Genomic DNA, 9,714 nt, shown 5'->3' with positions numbered 1-9,714 from the left:
CAACCCAATCTGCCATGCAGGAAATCTCAATCAAAGCATCCCCAGCAGGTGGCCATCTAACCTCTGCTTAAAGATCTCCAAGGAAGGAGACTCCACTAGACTCCGAGGAAGGAGTGGGTTCCACTGTCAAACAGCCCTTACTCTCAGGAAGTTCCTCCTAATGTTGAGCTGGAATCTCTTTTCCTGGAGCTTGCCTCCATTGCTCCATTGGGTCCTATTCTCTGGAGCAGCAGAAAACAAGCTTGCTCCCTCTTCAACATGACATCCCTTCAAATATTTGAACAGGGCTATCCTATCACCTCTTAACCTTCTCTTCTCCAGGCTAAACATCCCCAGCTCCCTGAGTCGTTCCTCATAGGGCATGGTTTCCAGACCCTTCACCATTTTAGTCTCCCTCCTTTGGACACATGGCTCCAGTTTCTCCACATCCTTTTTAAATTGTGGCGCCCAGAACTGGACACAGTATTCCAGGTGGGGCCTGACCAGAGCAGAATACAGTGGCACTATGACTTCTCTTGATCTAGACACTATACTTTTATTGATGCAGCCTAAAATTGCATTGGCCTTTTTAGCTGCTGCATCACACTGTTGACTCATGTTCAACTTGTGGTCTACTTGGACTCCCAGATCCCTTTCACACGTAGTTTCATTCAGCCAGGTGTCCCCCATAATCCTATATCTGTGCATTTCATTTTTCTGCCCTAAGTGCAGTACCTTACATTTCTCTGTGTTGAATTTCATTTTGTTAGCTCTGGCCCAGCTTTCTAGTCTATTCAGGTCATTTTGAATCTTGATCCTGTCCTCTGGAGTATTAGCTATTCCTCCTGATTTGGTGTCATCTGCAAATTTGATAAGTATGCCCCCAATGTTTACCTCCGATGTTTACCTCACTGCATCAATGGCTGCCAGTTTATTTCTGGTGACCATTTCCTTTCCTTTCTCATGGCTCTCTTTTCAACAAGAGGCAGAGACCTTTTTATTTCACCTGGCCTTTAGCATTTAACTGAAGGTGACAAAAGGGACCTTGAATGGACCCTGCTCTTCTTTCCTCTGCCCTGAATTTGTCAAAACTGTTTTAGATGTTTTAACTGGATTGCTTGGTGTTTAAAAAACGCTTGAAACCCTTGTTCTAGCTGTATTTTGTGAGCTGGCTTGAGCTGGGAGTCGCCAAACTGGGGGACCTCCAGGCCCTTCCTGGGCAAGACATCTTGGAGATCTCCCCCATCTCTTTTGTCTTGGAGGGAAACCAGGGCAGTCAAACCGGGGGAAGGGCATGTTATGCTCCGCTCCCCCAACCGAATGGACCTGGGCGACTGGGGTGCCCCAGAGTTTGCAGGGAGGGCCCTGGGACACCTCCTTCACCCCAGCCATTGACACTGGTTGCAAAGGGGTGCCCCCACCCCACCTTCAGGCTGCGACTGTGCTTCCGCATGCACTCTGGAGCCATGGCTCCTTCCCAGCTCTCCCCTGGCCAGCCTCAGCCCACCCAAACCAGGGTGGAACCCCTTCCCCATGGGCCCCTCCTCCCAGGGCCACTGCCTCATTGCCCACCCACATCCTGGCATCAGTTGGCAGCAGCTGCCAGAGCAGCCAGGGGCCGATTACACCAGGCCATAGTAGCCGGTTCAGAGCCGGTGGAGTGACTCCTCTGTGAAGGGGCAGCGGCGCCTGTGGCAAATGCGGCCATGCTGCCCTTGCGCCAAGTGTCTGTCTGTCTGTCTGGAGGAAAGGCGGCGGCGGCGGCGGGGGTCAGTCTTCTCTTCCGCAAAAGGGGCAGCAGAGCAGAAGCTGCTTTCCTTCTGGCCAAAGAGAAGCTGCAGATCAGGGCCCTCTGTCCAGAGCGGCCAAGATCCGGATCAGCGCCAGCAGGAAGGCTTCGCCGCGGGAATCGAAACACTGAGAAGCCGGAGCTCGTCCCGAGGCGGAAAGGGCGGCCGAAGGGAAGGGACCCGGGGAGCTGGGGATGTTCAGTCTGGAGGAGAGAGGGTTAAGGGGTGACATCGTGAGCAGGGAGACACGGGAGGCGAGGCAGCAGGGGCCCTTCCTTCAACAGCGTGACACGCTCCCTCCTCCATCAGTTCGGCCGAGCCTCCCTCTTTGGAGGCTAGGCGGAGGCTGGAGGGCCTGGGTCCCGGAGGGGGGCAGTCCTTGGGGCCTCCAGGACGGAGGCAAGAGGAGGCCGAGGGGCCCTCTGCTCCGGGGAGCCCCACGCGGGGCGAGGGAAGGCGGGTTCAGCACATTGCGACTCGGGGCCATTCCCCGGAGGGGCGCCTGCGGCCACGTCCGACCCGGGGCCCCGGAGGCGGAACAGGCTTTAATCGCGGCCCGGAAATGACGTCCGAGCGGCGTCAAGGGGCTCTTCCGGTGGGAGGCCGGAAGTGGGCAGGCCCGAGGACTACGCGCACCACAATGCCCCGCGGCCGGAAAAGAGGCAAGCAGGCAGGCGAGGGAGGCCAGAAGCCGGGAGGCGCCGGAGGAACGGAATGGCGGCAGCTGCGGCCGGAGGCGGTCAGTGAGCGAGAGAGAGAGAGAGCGAGAGCGACGGAGGGAGGGAACGAGGGAGCGGGGCGCGGAGGCCTTCCTCGCAAGACTCTTGCCGAGCCGGCGAAGGGGCGGGGACACGCAGAAGCCACGCCCCCTCCCTCCGGAGGAGCAGACACCGTGGGGGGCGGGGCCGTTGCACTGGCGTCGCGGGGATGACGTCACCGGCACTCACGCGTCACACACACACACACGTTGATCTCACCCCCTGCCGCAGGAGCAGTCCTGACCGGAGGCCCCGCCTCTCTTCTGACGCACTTCCGGCGCCCCTCCTCTCTCCCTCTCTCTGGTGCGTCAAACTGTCGCCCTTGAATGGGATGGTTCTGCGCGCATGCTCAGTGCCTTGCGAGATCTCAGCAATAGCGATATTTGTTTCTTACCCGCCTCTCCCTAATGATTGAGGCGGGGCACAAAAACGGCAGTGGTTTCATGTGGGGCGAGTGGAGATGCTCTTAAAAGAAACCTTAAGAGGGCTCTTAATAGGTTGTTACCGTTCGTACATCTGTCCTCCCTCCGGGGCTTCGAGGGCGGCGGGCGGAGGCCACAGTCCTTCCCCCCGAAGGCATTGGGGCCCAGTGGTGCCTCCCTCCCGCCCTCCCACCATCTGGGCCCGCCCCCGCGACCCCCAAAGCGCTTTCCTCCAAGCGACCCCCAGCTTTCCTCCCTAAGAAGCAGTGGCCTCCGAATCGGAGGGCAGAGGCATCGCCCCACAAGTGCAGGGTCCCTGGATGGCGGCAGAGGGGAAGGGGATGGGGGCCGGGACCAAGAGCCCCTCCCTCCCGGCCCCTGGGGGAGGGGAGCAGCACTTGGGGGGAGGACTCCTCCATCGAGGGGGGCTGAACGGAGCCCCCTCCCCGTCTTTTGGAGGGGTGGCAGGCCCCCAAGTGCCCCCACTCCCTCTCACCCCCTCATCTTTATCTCTCTCCCCACAGGCTGGTGAAAGGCTACCTTCGGTCCGATCCCCCCGCTGCCGGCTGCCCACCTGACCGCCATGGCCCTGATCGAAGGCGTCGGGGACGAGGTGACGGCGCTCTTTGGGGCGCTGGCAGTGCTGCTGGTCCTGGCACTGGCCTGGTTCTCCACGCGCACGGCGGCAGACCGGGGGGACCCCCTCTTGGCCCCTGTGGCCGTGGGGCAGCAGGAGGAGCCCCGGGGGGAGGAAGAGGGGGAGCCCTCCTTGGCAGCTGCTCCTGACCGGCCCGGTGGAGGACCTCCCAGAGATGCCCCACGGCGCAGGACGGTTCCTGGGCCCACCCCACAGCCCCCACTGGTGCCGCCCCCGGCGGGGTCAAGCACAGAGTCTCCTCCCAGGGAGGGTGCCTTCATCCTGCGGCTGAAGTTCCTGAACGACACGGAGCGCCTGGCCAGAGTGCGCCCGGAGGACACGGTCGGAGCCCTCAAGAGGTAGGTGGGCGCCTTCCCCCTCACATTGACCCTCCCTCCTGTGGCTTGCACCTACGTTGCCCAGTGGCCTGGCGAGACGCTGTGCCAGCCTGTTTTCCAGCAGGTAAAGGAGGGACCTCTTGGCACTCGGCTGTGCTCCTAGGGAGCTGATCCTAGGAGGTCAGCCGTTTTTCCACATTGCCCCAGAAAGGACGTGCTGGACGTTCTTTCTTTGTTAGTCCAGCTGCTCCAGACTCCCTTCCCTTCTTTGCTCTGGGTCTTTCTCCCCTTTTTCTCTTTCTCTGTCAAAGAAGAGGGAGAAGCTTTCTGTCTGCTGTCCATTCCCTTGCTCTTCCCACTCCCTCCTTCATAGCCAAGTTCTGGTCAGAAGGAGCCAAACCCACAGACACTGTTTTTCATCTGTGGCTCTCAGGGCTCATTTAGGGCTCTGGAGTTTATTTTGAGCTGCGATACATAAACTCCAGAGGTAGTTGTCTTGCTGCCAGAATTATTTGCTTTGCATCCCTCCCCAGGGAAACTCGCCAAGATGACAAGGAGGATCCAGAGGGAGAAGGCAAATGTGATTCTGATTGCACTGGCATAGCCCAGGAGGACTTGGTTCTCCAAAATTATGCACATGGTAATGGACTTCATGCCCCTACCAGTCCAACAAGATCTGCTGCCACAGGACCTGGTCTGGGCTGGCTAATGCGCCACGCCTGGAAATTGAGTGGGGTATGTTGAATGACCGTGGCTGTGCAGCAGAGATGGTCAATGCCATTCTGGCCTTGAGGTGTCCCTTGGCAGGCCCTTTCCCAGATGGCACAAACATAGACAGGTGTCTTAGTGTTTCAGTTTCCTCCCTGCTAGAGTTTCTCCAGGAGGACATTGACGACAGGGTCAGCTCCAACATGGCTGAGTGACAGGATGCAGCCACCATGTCACTGCTACCGGACACCCAAGTAGTCTCCTCGCACCTCTGTGTGTGGGTGATACTGGAAGGGTCTGGCCAATCTGGTTGTGCCCGCAGTGCACCGCTTCTCTGCCTGGGACTATCCTGAAGGCGTTGATGATTTCACCCTTTGAACCTTTGAGGGAAGTGTTGCTCAAGCATCTCTCCTGGAAGGCCCTGTTTCTAGCCATCGTCACCTCAGGAGGCATATATTTGGGGCTGGAATTGCTCTCTGTATGCAAGGAGGGTTCTGTCTTCAGCTAGAGTTGGTGGTGCTACAGCTGGACCTGGCCTTTGTCCCCAAGGTTCATTTAAGCTCCCATAGAGTGCAGGAGATGATCCTCCCATCCTTTGGCCCCTATCTTTGAAGGAGTTGGAAAGATCCGACAGACCCTGGACATGTGCAGGACCATTTGGATTTGTCTGAAAGAACAAGCAGTTTCCGGACCACAGGTGCACTGTTCTTCCAACCCTTCTGGAAGGACAATAAGGTCTCTACCTGCACCCTAAGCAGATGGATCAGGTCATGCATAGCTGCCTGTTAGGAGCCACTAGAGATTCCTCCACCAGTGGGTATCATGGCACACACCACCTGGAGTGCCTCCACCGCCTTTCAGCAGGCAAGCAATGCACCTTTTGCTCTACCCTGCGGGTGTTGGCTTAGTAGAGTGTACTGAGTCCCCCCCCTTTTTTTGGGGGGGGAATGGGTTAGATTTTCTGCTGTTGCCGCAGACATCACACTTCTTAAATGGAGCAGGCATTTTCCGAAGTCAACAAGTTGAAAGGGAAAGTCCAGAAACGAGGTCAGCAGTCCGAGAGTTCGAAGTTACCAGGGGCGGGAGACAAAGAATGGTCAAGAGACGGTCCGAGGTCAAAAACGAAAGTGATTCCAAATGCAAGCTAAAGCGAGCGAAGTTCCCTGAAGCAGCTAGCGCGGCGGAAAAAAGGAACTGGGGCAAGAGCGGGAAGGCAGGGGCCTTATAACGGTTGGGCGGAGTTACCGCCAAAAAGTTTCTATATGTTGCAAAGTAAACTTTGCCCAGTGATTCCAGAAGGTTCCGAGCAGCACTGCGCAGGCGCAGTGAAACCCATTTGTATGATTCGCAGAGACCACGAAGAAGAAAAATTGTTTTCTTTCTGGAGCATATGTTTCTTTGGCTGTTAGAGAGAGTGACCTCCTGTTTTTCCTGGCTGCCTGGAGCTGGGGAAGGGGGAGCATAACCCAAGCTAGGCGCTACAAGAGGTCCCTCTTTTATCTGCTGGAAATAGACGTATCACGCAAGCCCACAGTCCTGGTTTCATCTTTGACTCTTCTCTGTCGTGGATCCCTCAGATCCAGATCACAGCCAAGGCTTGTAGATTCCTTTTGTACAATATTGCCAAAATCCGACCTTGTCTCTCTGCCTCTTCTGCCAAGATCCTGGTCCATGCCCTAGTGATCTCACGACTGGATTCCTGTAACGTCCTCCTGGCTGGGCTTCCTCTTTCTCACCTCCGTCCTTTAATCTCTGTCCAGCATTCAGCTGCACGCATTATCACTTCCACCCACCGCTCTGACCATATCTCCCCTGTCTTGGCATCCCTTCACTGGCTCCCACTCCCTTTCCGCATTCAGTACAAGCTCCTGCTGTCGATGTTTAAAGCCCTCCATGGACTGGCCCTCCTTACTTATCAGACCTTCTTTCTCCTCACCTTCCCACTCTGTTGTTCCCTCTGTTCTGGTAGTCAAGGCCTGCTGTCCCAGCCCAGGATTTCCTCTGCCTCATCCCAGATTTGCCCCTTTTCACTCGCTGCCCCTCACTCCTGGAACCTTCTTCCCCCGCGAGACACAAGGGCCCTGATCACTTCTTTAACCAGCTTCAAAACGGAGCTGAAGACCATCCTGTTCAGAGAAGCCTTCCCAGGCATTGCATAATTGTCGCTTGCTATTTGATGTTCTTTTGTTGCCTGTTTTATTGAATCATTTCCTGTATTGCTATGTATTTATATGTATTATCCTACTAGAGAGGCCCCCTCCCCACCATCTTTCCCTTCTCCTTTTGTGTCATGTCTTTTTAGATTGTAAGCCCAAGGGCAGGGAACCGTCCAATTAAAAAGATTGTATGTACAGCGCTGTGTAAGTTTACAGTGCTTTATAAATAAAGCTTAATAATAATAAATAATAATAATCACAGGTAAGAATGTACTTTTCTTCTGGAAAAACTCCCATAACATCAAGAAGTAAATATAGCAGAGAGGCAAGCCCTTTTTTTGGATTAGTGCACACAAAACCATTTTAGGTTTCCCTTCAGGGCTCTCCAGTCCACTGAACTGAGAAAATATTGAGCAACCTCAGACTAAAGCCCAGAGCAGACTCGCTGCCTCACTGATGGGCACTGAGTGGCACAGACTGGCCTTGCCCAGCAGGCCCACAGGAAATCCTATCTTCTGCCGTCCGGTTGGTACCCCCACAAATCAGAGTGACAGATCCCCAATGGAGGGGAACATGAAGTGGTTGGTCCCTGCCATCCTTCCATCCAACTGTCCTGATGCCCCCCACCCCACTGGCATCCCTTGTATTGGGATGGAGGCATCTTCTCTCTTCCACTTCTTACCACCCTGCCATTGTTTGCCTCCTCAGGGTCCTCATGGGAGGAGGGCCACTTGTCTTGGGCTTAGGCCCCCCTGGAGCCCCTCGGACACCTCCTCCTGGAGTAGCAGGTCATGGCTCAAGACGTGGGGGACACTTGCTCCCCCCAACTGGCCACATGTGGGAGGGCAGCAGAGATGTGTACAGGCAGAGCAATGGGGAGGAGCAGGGTGAGGCTGCTAGAAGGTCTTTCTCGGCATCTCACGGCTGCTGGGAGCATGGCCTCTTTGTCTGGGAATGCTCCCACCTGATTCCTTGGGCCTCAAAGAAGTGAGCGAGAGAGAGGATCCTGTCCAGCTCTCTTGCCTAGCTGATGTGGCAGAAGTCGCTTGGTGGCATCTGGGAAGGGGCCAAGGGTCCAAATGGGTGGACAGAGGGTCAGCACTGGTGGGGGAAAGGAGGGATCTGGGCAGCCACTGGGCTGCTCAAACACTGACTACTGCTCTTTCTCTGCCTCCACCCAGGGCCCACTTTCCCGGCCAGGAGCAGCTGGTGCGCCTCATCTACCAGGGACAGCTCCTTCGGGACGACTCACAGACCCTGGCTGCCTTGCACTTGACTGACCACAGCGTCTTGCACTGCCACATCTCTCAGCACAGGCCGACCCCTGCCCCCGCCGGGGGTCCTGCTCATGCTGGGGCCCACGTTGGGGCCCACACCGCCTTGAATGTGGGCAGCCTGATGGTGCCGCTGTTTGTGTTGATGGTGGGCGCCCTATGGTACTTCCAGATGCAGTACCGCCACGTCTTCACCACCACAGCCACAACCTGCCTGGCCGGACTCACCCTCATCTTCAGCTTTGTTGCCTTTGCCGTCTACCGCAGATAGCACCTGGCCCTGGTGAACAGGAGCCTCCTGAGCCCATAGTAGGACTCGTCAGCCTGTGAGAGGAGGTGGACCTGCCTCTGCCCATGGTGCCAGGAGGTTACGCATGCACACGCTCTCTCTTTCACACACATCCTGGGCTCCTCTGGGTTGTGGGCTGTCCCAGCCATGGCCTCCGGGTTTCTGAACGTTGACTGCCTGCCTTGGGCGGCTCTTTTTGCCTCCTCTCTGGGGAGATGTGCACCGGACCCCTTCTGCAGCATGGGCTCTGGCTCCAATGGCCTCACGGCTGCAGTTCCATAGCTCATACCTGAAGACGGAGTATAATTGACGGGACTCCCACCCCCTCAATAGCGTTCAGGCATCGTCCGCCCCTCTTCCTGGATGGAGCCTGTTGCTGGGTGTGCCCCTCCTGGGTTGGAGGAGGAGGGGGCTATGCCTGACAAACGCTTACCTTGGAATTAAAGCTGTGAAGGACAGGAAGGGGTCTTCCCTCTCTCTCTCTCTCTGGGGGAATGATGTGGGGAGGGGGCCTAAAGTCCGGCTCTAATGGGGGTTGTTTAAACCTCACTTGCTGGGGTTTGCAGTGCCCTTGTAGGTGGTCCAGGGGTCCCTATGGACACAGGCATACAGGGCTCCCCGCAGGCAGTTTGCTTGGGCACAGGCCTTGCAGCATCCCTGGGGGGGAAGTGTGTTGGGGATTCCCTTTGTCCAAGGTTGCTGCTGCATCTGTCCCTTTTGGCTGCAGGGAGGCCCTTGAATAAGCCCTGGGCCAGAGACAGACCCTAGACCCTCTGCTGCCCCCCCCCCCCCCCCAAGTCCCAGCCTGCCAAGAGTATGAAGGCAGAGGGGCTGCTTTAGACTAAAAGGGAGAAGTGGTTAGTGGTGCCTGGGCTTGTGGCCTCTGCTGACCGCATCATGCAAATGCTGCGGGAGGCTGGCTTCCTCTGGGGATCAGGTTCACTGCGCGCCTTCTGCCTCCTGTATTGCTATTGTGTTTCTCCATGCCCGCTCTGACTTCTGGCATCCCCTCCTGGGGTTTTCTTGGCAAGGTTTGCACCCATGTCGACTTCTGAGGCTGAGTGTTTGTGACTGGCCCAAGGGCACCCAGTGAGTTTTCATGGCTGAGTAAGGATTTAAATCCTGGTCTCCTATAATGCAACACTCAAGCACCACGCTGCCTGTCGCTTGGTTTTCTTGGCCAGGTTTCTTCTGAGGCAGTTTTCCTTTGCGTTTCTCTGAGGCTGAGGGAATGGATTGCCCAAGGGCACCCAGAGGGGTTTTGGGGCTGAGGGGGGATTTGAACCCTGGTCTCTTGGGAGACTTAGTCCAGTGCTGAAACCATGGCACCACACTAGCTCTTCTGGTCTACTTTCTCTATATC

The 9,714-nt window shown here is 56.5% G+C and overlaps 1 protein-coding gene across 3 annotated transcripts; it reads left to right on the top strand.

Moving 5' to 3' along the window:
• The first annotated feature begins 2,243 nt into the window (after positions 1–2,243).
• TMUB1 (transmembrane and ubiquitin like domain containing 1) lies at positions 2,244–8,819 on the top strand. Of its 3 annotated transcripts, none has more exons than XM_089533989.1 (3): positions 2,244–2,830; positions 3,474–3,945; positions 7,970–8,819. In XM_089533989.1, exons 2-3 carry the CDS (start codon positions 3,533–3,535, stop codon positions 8,331–8,333), a joined length of 777 nt encoding a protein of 258 aa, XP_089390115.1. In that variant the 5' UTR covers positions 2,244–2,830; positions 3,474–3,532; the 3' UTR covers positions 8,334–8,819. The 3 variants fall into 3 exon arrangements, with proteins under 3 accessions (XP_089390115.1, XP_089390114.1, XP_089390116.1); XM_089533988.1 differs by having other exon boundaries at positions 2,245–2,508; XM_089533990.1 differs by lacking the exon at positions 2,244–2,830 and adding an exon at positions 2,844–3,024.
• Positions 8,820–9,714: the final 895 nt, after the last annotated feature.

Source organism: Sceloporus occidentalis, unplaced genomic scaffold (genome assembly GCF_023333645.1).
Source record: "Sceloporus occidentalis isolate IW3139 unplaced genomic scaffold, rSceOcc1.0.p SCAF_7, whole genome shotgun sequence".
NCBI classification, from domain to species: Eukaryota; Metazoa; Chordata; class Lepidosauria; order Squamata; family Phrynosomatidae; genus Sceloporus; species Sceloporus occidentalis.
The sequence above is the reverse complement of the archived record's forward strand: the minus strand, read 5'-3'. Positions and strand labels throughout refer to the sequence as shown.